Genomic DNA, 21,463 nt, shown 5'->3' with positions numbered 1-21,463 from the left:
TGAAAGGTTCAGGTTCGTGTGAACGCGAACCTTTTTGAAAGGTTCTGTGTGAACGCGAACGTGAACCCCATGACGTCACGTGACGTCATATTTCTAATTCCAGCCCTATCTTTCAGCCTAAATTAATGTACACGATACCTAGCGACGACTCGGGCCACATAATGCCACAATGCTGAGGTACATATTGGCGTTTCAAACATCACTAAATGTATCAACCGAGGCAATCAAGTCATATAGTAATCCCATAAAATCGATATCTTCGACGCTTTGCCGACAATTTCGGCGGGGACTTGCCAGGGAATATAAGCATACGTCTTAAAAGTCTAGGCCAGACCGGACAATGCATTCGGTGTCTGATTATTGCTACATTGATATTGAGCAGAGTGTAAAACAGGTTTCTATACTTGCTACTGATATTCCAACAAGTTATACAGCTGTAGCCAACACCTCAATCGCTCGGATTTGGTTTTAATGATAGGCTACAATAAACCTGCTATATTTGTTACTTCAGAAAACGATATCAATCTCATTTATTGGTTGGATAAGCATCATTCGCTATCTACATGTAGTGTATTTTGCTCGTGATGTTGTGTGAGTGCGGGTCAATATCACAGCAGAGAGTCACTAAATATTCACAACCGGAAAGCTGGATATTTCGAGCAAACTTTTGTAACAAAGCAAGAAAAAATTTTGAGATTGTCAAGGGGCATGCTCGTTTTGTGTTGATTTTTTTATGCTGCCAGCATCATGCATAGAGTGGCCCGCAGTTGAAATGCAATAGATTCGAATCAAAGATGTAATTAGGAAGTGAAAATTGTAATATATGAAAAAGGTTCACAGTGCAGAGCCTACCAAGGTTCTGTTGTGAACGCGAACCTCTAAATTTCCGAGGTTCACACACAGAACGCGAACGTGAACCTCGCGTTCACACCATCCCTAACCCGGACCCAAAACTCATCGGTTTTCACTGTTCATCAGTATATCATGTACCCCTACGCTACTCGCCAGCCTCCACATAGGCCTACTTAATTGAATGTTACATTTTAAACATTATGGTTAGTTTAAAACTAATATAATACCGGAATGAATCGCCTTAGTAACTGCCCAGGTTTTCGAATTATTTCATGAAGTATGAAAATTCTCAGAAACATGCTTTGTGCGCCTATATTGAATTTTCGGGTCGTACTACACTCGTACACTACAACTTTATTGGGTCGAAGATTATTGTATCTAATCGCATTTTATGATACTATTGGTCGCAACGTCACATTGGCTCCGTACATTTATATCATTAGCAAGAAATTTCACAAATAAACTTACAGTATATTTGGATTATTTATGTGGAGTTGTGCTGGGTGAGTTTGATCCATATACTTCACCTGTCTTTTCATATACCGTCGATTTTATGAATCACAACTGCTGCGTTGTGGGAGTTACATGTCATTCAGTTCTGACGTGGAGAAGATCACGAGAAACTATACATGGAACCGAGATTTTGCTATCGCATTTTCAATCTATACCAACTGCAACGTTTCTCTAAAACCTGGGAGATTCAAGCGACTCCAAGAGCATATTTGTTTCAAATGAAATGAGTCGTAAATAAATCAGGTGAGAAATGTTTTTCGATTAACTGCAATTAATAATGAGTTATCGAGCGGAAAACATATTCCTACCTTAAGGTAAACTTTTCGAGCACCGCGGTTATCATGAAACTATTTTCTCGATATTCCTGGTCAATATGCGTCCGATAGTATAAATAAGCGACGATCATAGCTGTATGCACCATATTCCCAATCCCGAATTATATTTTCGCGTTTCGGAATTGCGTTGAAGATGACATTATTTACGCTGGTGCTTTTACTTGTTGCGGGGTGCAACGCTCAAGGGGTTATCGGTAGGCTATATCATATTCCAATGATATAAAAATGGTAATATGGAAAAATTAAAGCACTGATTTCTTAATTGCAGATCGCATCAATTCCCAGGACAACGTATTTTTCACTGGTTACAGTGCGCTCTCGGAAACTGATAATCTACAATTTGCTCCAGTGAGTCAGTCGCAGGCTCACAGCCTTCATAATCCGTGACATGTCGTTATATGCTAAAACGTTAAAATTCGCAGGCTGATCCCAAAAAGCAGACTACAGACGGAGAGGGAGATTTCGACACCACCGTGCTGGTTTACACTCAAGAAAGGTCGAGGATTCAGTATTGGGGAATGACAGCAAGCTATGAAGCGAAGAAAGTCTGGGCGAACAATGTCAGGTGATCATGTTTGTCTATTTTATATTTATTTATCAACAAAGAAAAGATGCTAGTATAAAGTTCTGGGTCGCTTCGACGGGGACGGCTCACCACGAAACTCGCATGTTGTGGCCTATTTCTGTATCTATGTTTCCTTGGTCAACTAAAGTGTGTCCTGGTACGGCAAAATGGAGGTCAAACAGAAATAAGCGCAACATTAAACTCACAGTAATCACTATTCAAATTGGCTTGACGACACTAAAGGGAAAACCAGACCGTCAAAACTAAAGGCCATACATTAGGGTGAACTCAACTAACGTCCTAAGCTAACGAGAACCGATATGCTGAGCTCTCAAAGCGGCATGGGGATTAGGATAATGAACTGCGGGCGGTAATAATTGGGTAGCTTCAATCCAACGCTGATCGCCCATATGTAACGATATACATCGCATGTACAATTCCATGCGTATTGGTATTAAATCAGTTATTGGTCATAGTTGATAGGGTTCTATTTTCGATTTATTTACCATTGTGCTAACGAAGCAGCTTTGCAGATGGCTCACAGATCCCATTAATTCCGGGGTTTGCAATCTTTCAGAGCAGGGGTTCTTAACCAGGGGTCCGAGGACCACTTGGTGTACGAAGCACCACGGCTAGGGGTATAAGATGCATTGTTGAATGCGCTATATAGCCTAAAAATATTTTGCAAACCAACAATATATTGTCTGGGCCAATTTATTCAACTCAAAAATTTTCCTTCGTGCTGGACGCGATTTCCTGTGAATGGTACCATCAGAATTGTGTTGTAAATGCACAGGGGTAAAATAAATTTTATTGAAAGGTCAAGGGGTACGAGAGCTAAAGATGTTAAAAACACTGTCCTAGAGGTTTTTTAACATTAGGCTTCTACTTCATATGAACCGCGATTATACCAATGACGATTATCGTCGATCGAGAATCTTGGACCATGAAAGGCGACGCATCAAAGACGTCCAACGTAAATGCTATTTAGGAGTCTCTCGTTGAAATAACAATTCGTGTGTTTTTTTTTCTACCGTCCGTAAGAGTATGCAATTATCCTTAAAGCTGTATACTAAAATCTCCCGGTGGTCCATCTGTTCAGAACATCTTTGTCATTCCATATCGTCGTCAAAGGCCGTTCTCCGTACGGATGAACGGAATAAACAACATTCCCAATTAATTCGATTTCCGGTTCTATCTGTAGATCGGGTCAACTGCAAGAGTTCGATCTCGAGTCTGGTGAAGTTTTTACAAAAGCGCGTGACCTGACGAGCGGGCTCGAAAACTTGGCATACGATCGAATCACGAAGGTTCTGTACTGGACTGATTCTACCGACAAGGTCATTCGAGCGATTGAGTTGACGTATCGCCATTTTACTGAAGTCTACCGATCAGATGAGGTATCACCGTACGCTCTGACAGTACATCCAGTGAAAAGGTTCGTATTCTATCCCGCGAAATCCCACTATACGTTTCAAGGATGGTAGCATTTTACTTTTATTTCGCAGGAAATTGTTCTTCAGTGTTTACAAAACCGATAACAATTTCATATCAGACACCGAACTAATAAAGACCGACTTGGACGGAGGCAACCAGAGAGTATTATTACGATTCCCAGACGTCTTAAGGCCTCGTGGTATCACCATAGACTTTTCTCAAGATTTGTGAGTTTATTTTTCGATTCATTTGATTTAGCAACTGCCTCATCCCATATAGGTCCACATACACCATATGCAATGTATACAATTATACATGCATTATTATTGTTATTATTCGTCAGCAACAAACAGGCAGCTCAAAACTAAACTCTGTTACACCATTGTAAATTTTAAGATTACTGATGGTGTTTTTGGCCATAAAATATATTTGTATGCATGGATCAACGGCATGCTTGTTTCTTGCTGACACTTGAAGAAAATTTGCGATTGTCTCAGGATTTGAAGTTCAAGTACACAGTATACTCCATTTAAAGTGGTCACTATAGTGACAAGCAACGGATCAACGTACAATATACATACATATTATTACACCTAATCTCGGTGTCCTATTCGATTACTATAATTCATGTTTCAGTCGCCGTGGCACATTTCGCGACCAGTAATAACTAGAGTCCAATCGACATCTGTGACTGTAGAAATATCGATATTGGCCAACTCCATTTGATATTAATCGATTTGTCAAACGATGTTATCACTCCTAAAATTGTTCCAAGTGAGGTATAGTCTTCAGTAATAAAATGTGTTTATGGATGAGATGGGCGTTCTCTTATTGGTGAAAATATTGAAAAATTTTCTGAACTGAAAGTACTGTTTTTTTTTATTAATCTCATGGAGTTCTATTGTAAATAAATTAGGTTTATATATATATATATGTATTTTATTTATCTGCGATATCGGTATCGGTTGAAAATTCCCATATCATTCGGGCCCTGGAATTAATCATGTAACAAATATAACTTGACAAACTTGCAGGCTCTTCTGGACGGATCAAAACTTCCTTCGACAAGCCACGATCATGGCTTGTGATCTTGATGGCAAAAGGAGAAAGCAATTTTTCGCCAAAAGCCTATCTTTTCTTTGGGGCATCGCCCATTACAAGGTAACGACATCTTATTTCGTCGCTTTCGATATTTCCGTCAGTCAACACGACAAACCAATTCCTAGGGTTATGTTTACGCAACTGACATCGTCAATACTACTGACAATAAATACGAAATAGAAATTAGAAAGACAGCAGGAAGAGAATCATACACGAGAACGGTGACTACGAGACCCCGCAACGTTGCCATATTCGCACCTGACGAGACTGCCTCAATCAAAGGTAAGTATGTGTTTACGTTGACGAACAGCTGTAAATACCAGTCACTTAGGTCACACATTGAGATTGCATGTTTATCGGCACGCTTTCATTGACAGTGTCTAATGAGTGCGATGACAGCAAATGCGAGCATATTTGCCTCGCCCGCGAGAATGGCGGGTTCGTTTGCAAATGTTCACCAGGCTTCACTCTTGAGAGCGGATACAAGTGTGTATCAGGTAAGTTGTAGAAAATGATGATATTTTCTTATATCTTTTGTAACATTTTCGATGCATTACAATAGACTCATTGATTGATAACTACCTACTCGTTGCTGATATCGGACAAAAAAGATTGTTCCAGCTTCCTATCAGCAGAACCGCAAGCACCGTTGGGAAATTGGTTGCAATTGATCTTGATGGTGAGTAAATATTTGGAGCGGGCGTAACTAGGACCTGCAACTCGCGTCCTGACGGCCTTGTTCAATCGAATAATTTCAAGATCTCATGACTTTGTATTTGCAGACGTGACCGAAGACCGAATCTACGCCGCATCCACGATCAAGAGAACCGGAGGTCTAGCCTGGTTCGATATCACTGCCAGGGAGATCGTCTGGGGAGATAAGAGACTTCCCCGTGAAGACGGAGGTGACTTGATCATCATTCGCGAATGAATGAATGAATGAATGAATGAATGAATGAATGAATGAATGAATGAATGAATGAATGAATGAATGAATGAATGAATGAATGAATGAATGAATGAATGAATGAATGAATGAATGAATGAATGAATGAATGAATGAATGAATGAATGAATGAATGAATGAATGAATGAATGAATGAATGAATGAATGAATGAATGAATGAATGAATGAATGAATGAATGAATGAATGAATGAATGAATGAATGAATGAATGAATGAATGAATGAATGAATGAATGAATGAATGAATGAATGAATGAATGAATGAATGAATGAATGAATGAATGAATGAATGAATGAATGAATGAATGAATGAATGAATGAGTGAATGAATGAATGCATGAAGTGTGATTGATGAATGTCTCCATTCGATACCCCTTGGTGCCGCAAACATTTCTATATGATCATATGTGAATTCCTTACCTCTACTGCCATTCATCATTGGAGGATATGCACAATGCACAATGCACATATTGCACAATGAATTTGTATATCTATATAAAAACTTCGGCTAGGCTCCGCCAAACTCCCATAAGAGTCTCTTTGTTTCGGGCACGTATGCCACGTACACAATAAGTTTGGTTTAGTTTTTCAATGATACGTAGCATATATATATACACTTTGAATTGATAGCATTGTGCCTTTTCTCGGGGTGCTGCATTGAAGATTTGGTAAATATTTGTGTTGCATTTGCGCAGTGTCGTCGATCACGACTGGATGCTGCAACAAGAGGGTTTACTGGACCACGGAGTCGGACATTTACAGCTGGGATGGAATATCATCAACGGCAGTCAATATTTATTCGTTGTCTTTCTTCTCGGACTCGCAAGTTCGTCAAGTCGTTGTCGACTGCAAAGCAGAGTAAGCCATTCTCGTTATTTACGTAATTCGACCAGCATCACGGCCCGTCACTTTCCAACTGTCGGAATAGAATTTAGGTGTAGCAGCAAGTTGCTATTACATATATGAATCATCCTCATGCGAATTTCCGTAAAGTCGCTCTATCTACTTTCAGCTTGTTATACTGGATCGAATATGACTCGTTTTACCAAAGCGCAACCGTCAAAAGGAGTAACCTTAAAGGGCAGGATGTCGAAACGGTGCTGCAAAGTGTTCCAAATTCGTTTTCGCTGACAATCGACTACGAAAGTAGGTTGCGCATGTAAAAGTATTTCCAATAGGCCAACAAGACAATCTTTCACATAACGATGAATTATGCGTTTCTACAATTAAAGCTAATTTTTATCGTTTCTAGGCTACACTCTGCACGTTTTGACTGCGCTGAGGGGCGAGATCTACTCGATACCGTTGAAACTTTTGGAAAAATCGATTCCAAGTACTTCCGTTTATTACAAGGATTACAAGACAACAGAGCTAAAAGAGTCCATGGAAAGTCAGACTTTCCTGTTTCTCAGGTAAGACCAAATTCCTTCTTCTTTCTCAACGGCGCATTCTACATGCCTATATACTAGGGATGGTGTGAACATGAGATTCACGTTCGCGTTCTGTGTAAACCTCGGGAAATTAGAGGTTCACATTCACAAAGGAACCTTGGTAGGTTCTGAACTGTTAACCTTTTTCACATATTACAATTTTTTACGTCATTATAACATTTTTGCTTGAAACTGTTTGCATTTCAACCTCGGGCTAGTCCATGCATGGCGATGGCCCAATAAAAAATCAACACTAAGCGAGTATCTAGTATGCACCTTGCCAATCTAGAAAGATTTACTTGCTTTCTTACAAAAGTTTGCTCGAACTATCCAGCTTTCCGTTTGTGAATATTTAGTGATTCTCTGCTGTGAGCTTGACGAGCAATCACACAAAGTAAAGGGCGAAATACGCTACATGTAGGTATTCAGTGAATGAAGCTTGTTCAACAAATCAATGAAATTAAAATAAAGAAGACATCGTTGTGTAATGTAAAATATCGAGCAGGCGTACAGGACCAATCTTGATTTGATATCTTTATTGTATCGTAAAAACTAAATCCGTGCGATTGGGGCGCTGACTACTGTGTAACTTATTAATGGTGTAATAGAGTATAGAAAGTATAGAAAGCAGTTTTACGGTCTGCTCAATATCGATGTAGCAATAGTCGGACGCCGAATATACATTGTCCGGTCTGTCCTAGACCAAGGCGCAAACTTATATTTTGTTGCAAGTCAGCATGTACTTCAGCATTGTGCCATATTATGGCATGAGTCGTCGCTAGTTAATATGCACTTAAATATATAACTTCCCTGAAAATATATAACTTCACTGAATTTAGGGTTGGAGTTGGCAACACGACGTCACGTGACGTCATAGGTTCACGTTGGCGTTCACGCAGAACCTTTCTAAAAGGTTCGTGTTCACACGAACCCGAAACTTTCAGAGGTTCACACCATCCCTACTATATACACAATATGATAATATGGTCTCTATATTATATAATTCTGACATTTCTTGATGAATTAGATATTACAGTGAATGCATAATGAGCTATTTTGCCGTCTTTACCAGCGTATTATCTCTCATTCAGGATTGTTGTGGTGGAAGGTCACGCGTATATAGCAGACGACATAAACGACTCTATTCTACGGTTTAACCTTAAGAGAGGGGCGTCGTCGTTGGAGAATTACGGCGGAAATCAAGTATTCTTTCCGACAGCGATCGATTTCTACAGCAGATCCTACTATGCGAAATATCTTCGTAAGACCATCTTTGTTTGTTATATTATGCACTTGCTATACCCCCAATTTGAATGCTGTGTTGTACATACAGCAGAATATGTTCTAAGAATAGGTACTCATTGAGAGCAATGCGCGGGCGAACGTCTTCATAATCCGTGTCCTTATTAAGCTTTCAGGAAAATGTCCGTCACTTATCCATCACGGACGCCTTATTTTACGCTGGGTCTGGTGGTATTCAGAACCCATATACATGTTTACAACCTCTAGCTGATGAGACATATTGACGTAGGGCCTTTTTAAGAATCACCAGAAGCATCATACATATCTTGCGTTATAGGCTAGTTTACGTTGATCGCCGAGCCTGGTCCTTTTACGAAGTATACCGTCCTGGGTTTACTCGTGGCGATCTTGCGCTCAAACGTTTACCGTATAAGCGGAACAGGTTCTGCTGATCATTATCAGTAATTTAGTGTTAAAATACAAAATGCTAAACCGTTTGCCGTTACGCATACGGCCGGAAGGATGATTTCGGAAAAGAGAACTGTCTCCATCTATGTTTTCCGAAAACATTGGATCTTGATATCGTAACGTAACGTCAAGGCCACTTTTGAAACGTCGTCATTGAACTGCAACGTCATTTCGTTTCGGCAGCACCCCGGTATCTGTAGGCTCCAAATGTGTCGCGTTTTAAGCATTGACGATTTAGGCCTGTGTACAAGTAGTTCGTCGTACACCACAAACTTCGTAGATAATTTTCAGTTCGCACCAAGTAATCATATCGACCCTCATATGCTACCAATAGTCTATATAGCCATAGCTTATGACAGCCTTTGCATTGCAGGTCCAATTTGTGAGCCTGGATTCGTAGAGCCGACTACTACTGCTACAAGACGAATGACGACAACTCGAAGAGCACCACCTCCTTCTCCTACTCCTCCCTCTGCGGGACCTGACTGCATAACAGTATTTAATAACAATATCATTGCGGGAATGGACAGCAATACCGCTTTGAGCCTTCTCCTGGCTTGCCTCTTCGGCTAATGAAAACCTAAAGTCTGTGGATGTTCAACAATTCATATTTCTTACTGTTTGCGTTGGTTCTTTGAATCGCGTCTGCATAGTTTGTCGTGTTTCTTTAATAAACAAAAGTATTCTGATATACCAAACCGTGATGCGTTTAGATATCGACGAAAGTCTTCCCATTGAGCATTAGCTGTGGCTTGAATAGCTTAATTGACTAGTGGTATGACTGCAGGCCGTGTTATTTTTGGCATTTCAGCTGCCAGATGCCAAAACTGCCAAAAATAAAAATTTGAAAATGCCAAAAATAAGCAATTTTTGGCATATGCCAAAAATAACACGGCCTGCCAAATAGTATATTTCGTTCATGGTGTTGTGTTAACAGGACCGCGTTACAAGCGAGAAGAGCGTTTGTGAAAGGCAGGTTTCTTAATCTGGGCCCAGCCCACCCATTAGGGGTGATAAATTTGATAAAACGGGTATCAATGAGAAGCTGCCGCAGTACTGATCATTAAAATATAAATTATATTCTGCTCGGGGAACTGGAACCCTCAAAATCAACCACGATTTTTGCATTGTATCGAGTTGAACATTGTTACGCAACAAACTGTCTGGCTATTTCTGAGCTGCATAGTATCGTTTTGCCAGACAGTCTTGTTGCGTCAATGTTCTTAAACAAGCTAACCTTCCTAGGACTCTTCCATGCGAGTTGGTAATATTAAAGCCACCTGAAGTGACAAAAGTCCTCCAAAAATCTATCGGTAGACTGAAGGAGAAATGATAGTCGGGCTACTAAATAGAATTTGTTGAGAGACAACACAGGAAACTCCGGGAAAAGTATCGGGAAGATAATTCTTTCCGCGATTAGATCGATGGCACTGGCGAAGTGATTTCTTTTCATGATGCATGGAAGCCGGTTCGGCCCTCCAAAGATTTCGAAGCTCTGAAAACCTTTTGTGGATGACTGGCAACATTCTTTTCCTCAACGGCTACTGTTGAAGCCGATATTTCCCAGATTCGCTGGGCGAGAAATGAATTTAGGAGAAATTTAGCTGACCTGAGTTTGGAAGCACTGTTACAGTGCAAACGATTTAAGTCTATTCAACAGCTGTAACAATCAGCTGTTGAGCGTGTTTGTTAGGCTTTTCTTTCTTTTTTTTTGCTTATTGGCACCGATTCCGATGGATACTGCATATTTTGTGGTTTCGTTTGATATTATTAACCTATGAAATCGTTAGGTGTTTTCTTCTTCTTATTGTTTGTTGGCACTGATTATACGTGGATGCTGCACATTTTGTGGTGTCTTTTGACAAACTAGCCCAAATAAAGCGTTTTTGTGACTAATTCGAGGCTGAAACTATCTGTTAAGAGGACGATGCCAAAACTGCCAAAAATAAAAATCGAAAAATGCCAAAAATAAGTTATTTTTGGCAGTTTTGGCATATGCCAAAAATAACACGGCCTGGGTATGAGGAATCAGAGTATCGTTCTAACTCGTACGAGCACTGTACTTTGGAATGAGTATTCAAATACGGTTTACCGACGATGAATAAAATACATATGTTAGAAAAATTGCGAGAGACTTGATTCCTCAAAGTCGAATTGATGAAATCTTTATTAGTTACTAACGCTTAATGGAGATCGAGAAAAACATGAAGATGCATATATAGAAGTAAATAAGGCAAGGTTACAGTGGGCTTGTGAGTATACGCTGACAATTTAATCGAATTAGGAAAAACAATAAATTTATACAGCAATCAGCATGGATGCAAAGAAAGAACCTGAAGGGCCATCAGTTGCTGCATATTTGTTATCATGACTTTCCGGGTAGAGTGCTCGGATTCCATATGCTGCACTACTACGGTTGTGTTTAAAATGGAAATGGATCCAAAACAAAGATAATCTGAAACATGTTTTCGAAGATCTTTTTGACGTTGCTTTGAAATGGAATGAATGGTTGGACCTGTTCATTAAATTTTTATTATCCATGGTGCTTCTTTTGTGCCTCCGACTAACGAAAAGCTTGCGTTATAAGCAAAGCTGTTATCTGACGAGCTTGTAATCAAGTTTGCAGGCCCTGTAACGCGCGAATTGAAATATAAGTGTAACTTACATTGTGACTAGTGAGTTAATTTAGTTTAGTTGGCAATTGACCACGCTGGTGTGGAGCATAAACGGTTTTGGTCAAGAAATAGGGGGAGATGTGGTACCGATGGATCAAAAATTGCAAAATGATCTCTGGCCCTCAAATCTTCAGCCGAGAATAGCGGATCTTTTGCTGTCTCAACACTTTGATACAAGCTCAAACTATCGCGGGCATTTACATGGATATCCTCATTTTCAAAAAATATTTATAAACGTTTAAAATTTGTTGCTCGAACGTATCATCGGTCCCCACCCGGTGGGTCCAACGGCACACGACCATGGGACCTATGAAACGTACGCTCAAAACTCAAAATGCTCAACTTGTCTTGTTGTGTACTATAATCTAAGTTACAGCATGTCAATTAAGAATGTTTCGTCGCCACCTATAAAAATAAAATAGATTAAATCAACTCAAATGTTGGGATGAAATCATGTTTTGATTTCCGCCGAAACTCACAAAATTGATGCCACATTCATATTACCGGAAAATCGACATTTTGACTTTCAAATACCTCGTCATAGCGATAAAGCACCACAGGTCACTATGATTTACAGCCTCTATACATGGAGATGTGTCTGTTGTTAAGTGATTAGTTGGTCCAACTATTTTGCTTGACTTGACTATGGTACCATAGGTCCCCCACCATATAAATATTGTAATTGAATTGAAATTAGTCCACTCGAGGATGGTATTGATTCAAAAAATATGTGCCATTATATACCCTGATACAAGCCCTATAATTCACATTAAAAGTTATTGCAGGTTAGTTTGTCTGGAAGGTGATATAGAAAATGAATATGTCGATCCAAATTTACTTTGTACCCCCAAAAACGTAAATCATTTGTCACATACCCCATAACTCACGCAGGTCGAAGTTTTTTGCATGTGAGGAAATATTCTGCCAGCATGCCATTGTAGACAAAGTCGCGTACTGTAATCATGGGATTATCACAGAGAATTTTTCAAGTATTTTTGGTCCCAGTGTCTCATCGGTACCGCATCTCCTGCACAATCTACTGCACAATTTCGTCTTCGCAATATTTCAGAAAACAACTTTTTATGGATCAATATTGTGTAGAACGCAGGATTTTATCATAGATTTCAAGATTGTCAGGGTTGCAAGATTTTTCAGTTGACAATAATTTTTCGACTTTAGGTCGCACTGGAAAATGGTTGAGAACCACTGGCATTGCGCATACGGAAGTCTGGCAGCTAATATGTCAAATTCAGAACCATTGTAATGTTCTTTCAATGCTAACTCGGAACTTATATACACTTCTATGGGCACATGCCGCAGTAATATCATAATGTATGTCTCTTCACACCCTAGCTTTATGACTGCTGTACCAGACTGTTTTAGAGGCGATGCTTTATGATTCATTTTACTTTCTTTTCTGAGACCTTGCCCACGGATAATTCAGTACATTTTGCCACATTCCATTGCGCCATTACTAAATAAATAGAATATTCGAGCAAGCATGCTGCAGGCGTGCGATTTTACCTCAAACTATGCGATTGGTATTGTGTTTTGAGATCGGTAAACTATGGTTTGGCGCGAGAATATATTTTATTTTGAAAATCAGATAAGAAGTGTTTTTCTGAAATATTATGACGCCGTGGGCCTCTTTCAACTACTCTTTCTGTGCAGTCGGAAGGGTATATGAGTCTCGTGCGTGAATACCTAAACTATATTTTGCACGCGGCAACTTATGCGTTGAAGATGAAATTTCTTGCGGCTATGCTCTTACTCGTTTTAGGATGCAACTCTCACGATGTCCAGGGTAGGCTATACTGTGTTATATCAAAAAGTAGCTTTAAAAGTGGTATATATATATCCTTTTATAGATGATATCAAATCGCGAGACAATGTATTTTTCACCGGTTACAACGAGGCCTTGACAGCTGATGATTTGCAGTTTGCTCCGGTGAGTTTCAAGCCCGTTCAGCATCATTGGCTAAGCTGGATTAAGGTTGTGTAACGTTTGAAATTGAAATGCATTGAAAACGTGGCCACCTTATATATTACAAATAACATAACAATGTTTGGTTGAATTGTACGAATGTGTGAAACGTATGGAATGCTTGAAGGATATTCCATACTAGATATATTTTCACATGTTAAGTTCACTCAAAAGCGTCCAGGCACGACAGGTGGAGCTGCATTACGCAGTAATTGCTTGACTTTCGAGTATGATCCTCAATGTTATCCACAATTATGTGCAGGAGGTTTTGCGCAGTGACCGGATATGCAAAAAAAGCGAAATGTTTATTCAAAACATTACTCGATGACTATTTACATTGTATTGTAAGTATAATAGTAGTGCGCCGAGTTTAATTCCATGCCCTAGTATAGAAAATCGGTGTAATTCGTAGGTTTGAGTTGTACTAGTCAAAATATCGAATATGTGTTTATTTAGTTTAATTCATTTTATCCGTAATTACATATTAACAACGTCGAAATATATCTATGACGTCAGTGATTCTGGGTTTACTGATCGATCCTTAGTGATGACGCTGCTGATATCCACCGCCTCGGGTTTCCATGCCGCGTACCGCTATTATTTGTGGTATCTGTCCGTAATTACATATTCACCACGTCAAAATAGATCTATGACGTCAGGGATTCTGGGTTTAGTGATCGAGCCTGTGTGATGGAGCTGCTGATATCCACTGTCTCGGGTTTCAATGCCTCATACCACTATACTATTTGTAGTATTTCTCATTAGTATAGGTACAAAAATTCATTGCTTGTGGATTCAGCACACACAAATTCGCAAATTCGTAGGCTGATCCTTCAAGACAAACGACAAACGGAGATGGCACATTCAACACAATCGTTTACACACACGAAAGAGATCAGATTGAGTATTGGGGAATGACGGCAAGCTACGATGAAAAGAAAATCTGGGTGAATGATGTCAGGTGATCGCATGGCACTTTTGTGTTCAATTAACACGAGCAAAAGATCAATCAATTACTACCACTTGTCGTGCACACGACGTGCCACCACTACGTAACGCTGCATTTAAAACAAAAATCAATTTAAAACATGTTTATTATTGTTTTTTTCGTTTTTTAAAGCCATGTCGTCACGAATATTCGATTGTGACGTCATAGTGGATTGACATTGACGATCGAAAATATAGGGCAAATATAGCTTCTATGACGAGATATTTACCGACCATAACTGTTGAACCGACTATTTTGAGGGTTCCAACCATCCCATATCGTATACGTCGGCTATATCGGATGGTAATCGTCCTTAGGCTCATGCAACATGCTTTAAATTTGAAGGCTTTTGTTTAAAACTCTCTTTAATACAACCGCTTGTTTTAAATGCAACCCTAGGTATAGGCAAACATACCGCCCGCGACAATATTTTGCCCAGCCCCCGAAAAATGATATATAAATATTGATAATGTGCATTGTGATATTTAATTACTGCAACGACTTGTTTCGACACTATTCTTAAAATATTTTACAATGATAATATTAATTATAGTTTTACTTTACTTTTTTTATTGCTGGCACAATAGCCCGACCTCGGCGCTCAGGCATTTTCAAAGGATTCGGTTGGTTCCTAAACATCCCATAAAGTTTAGACAAAAATGACGGAATTTGGATCGCGAGTTTGAGACAGTAGATTGGTAAATCCAGCAAGTTCATTACTTCCATCCCTGTACTTGCTGGAAAACCTGATTCGTGCGTATGTTGGGTAGATTCATCCTTTGCAGTTAGGTATAACTCATTCGTAACCTCGGCCACAACTCATTAATAATGCGTTGACCAAAGTCGGCTACATAGCGAAGAGCCGAGGATGAATGAGTTGCTCGTCAATCCATCCGTTGCAGCAATTCGAAACATCACTTTGCACCGAAGGTCCTACTTGAAGGCCCAATTTATCAAATAATGAGTTGCTAAATCAAACAAACGATTTAATGAAATGTTTGAAATAAATTATATTGAAGTCATCTTTACAAAAGAACTTGAAGAGGACAAGTTTCACAGGTAACATAGTAAGTCACTTGCTGAAGCGTATTAGAGGGTAACATGTTTATGAAATGATGCTATCAGCAATGTGTGTCCTGAAGTTGAACCAAAAGTAGAACCTACAAATCTATAAACAAATCTATGCTCACAGATTCGCGTGGCGATATAGCGTAGTGTTATGATCCACAGCTGCAACACCAATGGGTTGCGGGTATATGAGTCCGACCTAGGTCTGTAACCAGAATTCCTACCCAAGTGTTGTAGGTTTATCTGGGCCAGGGGTGGCCAACCTTTTTGCCATTCACGGCCGCATTTCGACTACTCATGTAGCCTACGGCCGCATTCCGGGGCATAGTCGTAATGAACAAGCAGGACGTCAAACACGAATGTTGAACCGTCTATGTCCATTTCCGGTACACTCCAGACTAATTCATTTATTCATATATAGTTATAGGCTTAGCCTACTATACGCCCCGAAATCGCGGATGGACACCGGACAGTGGTCATGTTATGGGATTGTTGACAGTCTCGTGAAGCGCGAAAATTTTTCTAGATTCACTGATGGATTTCGTCAGTATTATTAGGAGTTTTGCATATTACTCTCAAACATTCATCCTTTCTCAGCACATGCGATCAGATTCACTGCGATAGAGTTGATGAAGAGGATGTTTTCGGAAATTTTAGCGCAAGTTACAAATGATGATGAATCTTTGGCTGGACCAATTGTTATTGGTCACTTTTTCGCAGCTTCTATTTCTTGACCTCCCACCAGGATTGTCGGTATAGGGATCAGAACACGATTCCGAGTTGGCATTTCTAAGAGGCGCATCATTTTTCTCTGCTGTTCTGTACTGTGGGGATCTGATTGCAAAGGGTACTACTATATTTAAATCGAAAAATGATGTCGAATTGAATCGAGGGCTGCGCGGAGAAAATTTTAGATCAATTAAAATCTCTAAAGAAACGGGAGTCAATTCGTAGATTCAAATTGCACGTCGACGGCCGCCAACACATACTAATTGAATTACGTGTCCACGGGCACACAAATTTCCTTCTACGGCCTCAGGCTGGCCACCATTGATGTAGGCGCCCAGTCGGCAGCTATACGGAATCAAAAGAAATAAAATTTACACTAAATTTGATGAATAATTTTTTTTTAATTGAGAATAGAACCTCGGTAATGTTTCTGCTGGGTGTGCATTATCAGCAAATCAATATTCGAGCCCTCGAACTAAAATGTTTGCCCAACAGTGGTCTCCAGTATATCGCCATCATGTCCTATTAGACCGATCCGTTTTCACACGCGATTACACTTGCAAACGAATGTGGTGGTGTAGTTGGTTTACTTTCTCTTCCACCTACCGACCGAGATAGTGATGCGTCCGGCTTTTTGATCGGTAGGTCGTGGGTTCAATCCCCGGTCTGGTCAGACCAAAGACTCGAAAACTGGCATCCATGGCTATCCTGCTAGACGCTCAGCATTCAGGGATAGCATGGAGGAGAAAAATACGGTGGTGTAGACTAGATCAGTGCTCTTCAACCGGGGTTGTCGTACACCCTAGGCCCTAGGGTGTACCAGAATTTGCAAAGGGTGTACCACTCGGATGGGGTGTACAGAGGTGTACCAGATCCGAATTACAATGAGCCGATGGCTAGCTATCACAAAGACAGGTTTATGGGCCAGTACAGGTTGACGCACAGGTTAATGAGCATTATGGTACGATGTTATCTCAAGTGCAATACTGTACACCGCTGGATTTTGATGTCATAAGCAAATATTTCTCCTATTCATTTAGCCGTCGGCAATAGACCAATGGTTCCGTTTGGTGTTGGAAAGTATGCAGTTAACAAACATGTGTTCAGCTAGTCATTTGTCTTTTAGTGGTTTTTGAGGAAACCTCCGCGATAGCTCAGACTTCTTGAATCGGTACTTCCTACCCGACGTTAATAAATACAGCAATGCACATAAATGAAGTGACGTAGCCAGCCAGGGTCGAAACAGCTTCCATGTTGAAATCGAAACCCTTTTGTTTTAAAATGCCGATTTTATGTCCAATATTTCGCCATACATTTGCAATTTAGTATTTTGTTATTAGTGATGCAAATTAGCGACAATAGACTGTGTAAAGCGGCATACGATCTGAGGTTACTGACGTCTCTTGCAGCCCATGTGCTACTATCGACTGTGTGTGGTGTGGGGCAGGCCTGATACGCAGTAGGCTGGTGCGCCTGCTATCATCGCAGATCTGAATTACCGCTTCTGCAGCAGTAGCTTTACCTACTCTCTCCCCAATACTGTTACATTTAGGTTGATTATCGTTCGTAATGTTATGCTGTTTTGGGGCTGACACGAAATAAATTCCAATTTGCGTGGCGGTCGGCCTAACTGGCTGCGAATAGACTGTGACCAAATACTATTTTATTCAAATCCAATTTGTTTGACGGCAATAATTCCGCCTCTACTGGTTGGAATTGAACCAAATTTGAAGAACATCATTTTTATAGACAACCTAATACTTTCATGGGGTGAACAGAAAAATTTCACATTTTTCGTTATTTATTTTTATATTATAAATAGAAACTTTCCTTTTCCGTAGCCATGCGGCTACTGGTTGGAATTGAACCAAATTTGGTGTGTAGGCTTAAGTTAAGTAACCTAACAATTTTATCAAGTAGCCAGTACGATTTGAGGAAAAAAGTCATTTTTGAAGACCCCTAATGAACAGGGGTGTACGAGTTTTGAGCAAACGCTAAAAGGGTGTACCACGTCGAAAAAGGTTGAAGAGCACTGGACTAGATGACCTTGCTTAGAAGGTCCTATCGCATCTCTATCGTCAAAGCATCTCGATTGTACAGGCGAAAATAAATCTGAATTATCTCTCTCTCTCTCCATTTACCATAGATTACCGGATTTAATAATTTCCAATCCAAATCCTGTTACGGATTTCAGATTCGAATTCGAGTAGAAATCTAATTTCAGAATTCATATCAAATCATCTCCAAATCCATATCTATATCTGACAATGAATGACTTGATTTTTCAAAGGTTCAATTATCATAATTTACACATTCAAAACCGAATCTAAATCGAGAAATCCATCTTCATACAAATTGTATTTCCAACTCTGATACTAATCTACCCTACACCTTGAAATCCTTGTTCCAAAGCCATAATCCATTCTGATCTCTGACCTGTTAACTGCAGATCATATCAGCTGAAGCAGATGGATCTCGGTTCCGGTTCTGGCGTCACGCTGACGTTTGATATGACAAGGGGACTCGAAAACCTGGCGTACGATCGCATTACGAAGATACTCTACTGGACTGATTCTCGGGACAATGTCATTCGAGCGGTCGAGTTGTCGTTTCGTCATTTTACTGAGGTCTACCGATCGGCAGAACTGTCACCGTACGCATTAACAGTACACCCAGTAAAAAGGTTGGTCCCTGAATCCATAAGATCAGCGACTTCACTCAGAAGATATTTACGTGGAATTTTTCTTTAGAAAACTGTTCTTCAGTGTTAACAAAACTGACAGTGAATTCGTTTCTGATACCCGACTTATAAAAAGCGACTTGGACGGCGGCAATCAACGAGCAATTGTGCGATTCCCACATGTGATAAGGCCTCGTGGCATCACCATCGACTTCTCTTCAGATTTGTGAGTTCGGATTTCATTATAATAAATAACACAGTGGGCTTTTGTTGCTATGGGCAAACTCCATGACTGTCGTCGATGCAATTTTGGAAATACATATCTAAAAAGCGTAACCTTAACACCAGGACAAATAACATAGAGCAGTGGTTCCCAAACTTTTTCGGTGTGAGGGCCAAATTTAGAATTTCAGAGAACGGTCGGGGCCGCACGAATACTACGGCTATGAAACGGACCCAAACAGTAATCATGGCTATTTCGGAGTAGTTTTATTGCCCTGGCGAGATTTCAAAACTGTACACTGTTTACCGCAACTTATCTGCTGCATTGGGTGTCCGTTGACTGAATCAGCTTTTCTCGCCTAAACGCGCGAAGCGCGAGAAATTTCTTTAGTTTCATGATTGAATCGGTCATTTTGATCGGGAAATCCATGTATTGCTATTAATTTTCATCCTGCCTCTGTTCACGTATTCTGCTTTACCGGTAGAGCTGAGTGAGGTGTATTTGAAAAGGTATGGCCCCCTCAATAGTAATTAAAAATCTCCGGGGGTATACCCGTTGGCAGTAACGTAACAGCACTTCGTCAGGACCGCGGGCTTCCATAGGGTGATAAACTGACCAGTGACCACGCATCACGTCGTTCGCTTTTGCCACGACATTAAAGCTGGGCTGTTTAGTGAGACAGCGTGACGCGTGACCATTTCGAAAATTCATGATCAAATCGATTAATAATATCGGGAATTGCGTGGTTGTCCCTCTTTGGCATAGAGGGTTTGGCTATACTTCGTCGATATCAACATAGCCAACGACAAACCGCGTACACACAATTTACACACCAACACTCCAGCAGTCATGCATACTTCCAATTTTGTTCGGTACGTCAGCACTTAAGATTGCTGTTATTTTATCGCATTTACATACCGAATTTTTAGCAGGATTTCGTTTTTGTTTATAAATAACAGTCTTTTCTGGACGGATTACAATATTTTACGCCAAGCTGCAATTATGACCTGCGATCTTAATGGTGGAAGGAAGAAGCAGTTTTTCGCCAAAAGTCGATCATATCTCTGGGGTATTGCATATTACAAGGTAGCAATATTAGTAAGAGCATACCGATATTTCCATCTGTCACCAAGTCAAATCAATTGACAGGGTTACATATACGCGACCGACATTGTCAACACTACTGATAATAAGTACGAAATAGAAATCAGAAACACGACAGGAGGAGAATCGTACACGAGAAAGTTGACTACGAGACCTCGCAATGTTGTCATATACGGACCCGACGAGACAGCTACAACCAAGGGTAACAATCAAACTTTCTTCCCTGGGGTAGATTTTAACGGAAGTGCATCTTTGAATAATGGTAATTGTCACATACATGCGGGTCGCGGGGGTCAGAAATTTCAGCAGAAATTTTGGAAGTGGTAAAGATATATATGTAACGACACGAAACCGCAGACGTATTGTGTCATGACGAACACTTGTGATTCTATACCGAATCCAGTTTGGCACTCTTTCCACTGTTTTTTCACGTACAGAGTAGTTCTACCATCAAATGGGCGATGAAACCTGACACAGATGGATTACTGGGTGCTATGCTATGCGGTCAATATTCATTCCTCCCATTCTTTCAACAACGTCATACGTTCTTAACCTTTACTCACATGGCGAACACTTACGCTAATCTGCAAACCCTTGGCGAACCACAGATTTCCGCCTAGTCAAAAAAATAGACCACAGTACACATCTAATTCATGAGCTGTGCAAAATAAACTGTGCATCAAGGCCATTGGTAAAATAACTGATCCATTAAAACACGATTTCTCTGCAAAACAAAAATAATATAATGATTATTCACTGCAAGTAGAGTGTGACTTCTGCTGCATGCTTCAAGGCTGCGTCTTTCTTGACAGCCAGCGAACCCATTGGGTTAATTATTTGCACCACGGTTAAGAAACACTGTTATGAGACATTGATATGGTTGTCGGCTTAATGCCTCTCCAAACGGCAAGTCACCACCGCACCCTACAGCGATGCCATTATGATTATTATAACATGTATATGGTACACTGACCACGGTTAGGTACGTCGACCCTATTCACGGGCAGTACGGCGGTCTTCGCTCAAGCCGCTATCTCGTCGCTGTGCTGCGACCGGAGACACAGAGAAGATAGATTTTTGTAGGATATAATCGTTATAGTTGG

General features: G+C 40.2%; 2 protein-coding genes across 3 annotated transcripts in view; both read left to right on the top strand.

The window, feature by feature from the left end:
* The first annotated feature begins 1,736 nt into the window (after positions 1 to 1,736).
* Positions 1,737 to 9,607, top strand: LOC145453928 (low-density lipoprotein receptor-related protein 2-like). Its single transcript, XM_080331894.1, has 15 exons — positions 1,737 to 1,894; positions 1,969 to 2,048; positions 2,123 to 2,265; positions 3,470 to 3,703; positions 3,774 to 3,929; positions 4,737 to 4,863; positions 4,929 to 5,085; positions 5,181 to 5,300; positions 5,366 to 5,482; positions 5,586 to 5,708; positions 6,465 to 6,627; positions 6,782 to 6,915; positions 7,022 to 7,181; positions 8,291 to 8,460; positions 9,283 to 9,607. Exons 1-15 carry the CDS (start codon positions 1,834 to 1,836, stop codon positions 9,480 to 9,482), a joined length of 2,145 nt encoding a protein of 714 aa, XP_080188020.1. The 5' UTR covers positions 1,737 to 1,833; the 3' UTR covers positions 9,483 to 9,607.
* A 3,633-nt stretch (positions 9,608 to 13,240) lies between these two features.
* The window catches only part of LOC145454348 (low-density lipoprotein receptor-related protein 1-like), a 62,065-nt gene continuing 53,842 nt past the window's right edge, over positions 13,241 to 21,463 (top strand). For both annotated transcript variants that reach the window (XM_080332348.1, XM_080332347.1), the window contains exons 1-7: positions 13,241 to 13,388; positions 13,453 to 13,532; positions 14,393 to 14,529; positions 18,803 to 19,036; positions 19,104 to 19,259; positions 20,216 to 20,342; positions 20,406 to 20,562. In XM_080332348.1, the coding sequence (XP_080188474.1) occupies positions 13,268 to 13,388; positions 13,453 to 13,532; positions 14,393 to 14,529; positions 18,803 to 19,036; positions 19,104 to 19,259; positions 20,216 to 20,342; positions 20,406 to 20,562 (1,012 nt within the window). In that variant the 5' untranslated portion in view covers positions 13,241 to 13,267. The remainder of the gene's footprint in view (positions 13,389 to 13,452; positions 13,533 to 14,392; positions 14,530 to 18,802; positions 19,037 to 19,103; positions 19,260 to 20,215; positions 20,343 to 20,405; positions 20,563 to 21,463) is intronic.

This window comes from Botryllus schlosseri, chromosome 13, assembly GCF_051294905.1.
Source record: "Botryllus schlosseri isolate E-star chromosome 13, Bs_hap1, whole genome shotgun sequence".
NCBI classification, from domain to species: domain Eukaryota; kingdom Metazoa; phylum Chordata; class Ascidiacea; order Stolidobranchia; family Styelidae; genus Botryllus; species Botryllus schlosseri.
Note: the sequence above shows the minus strand (reverse complement) of the source record. Positions and strands in the feature narration are given on the sequence as shown.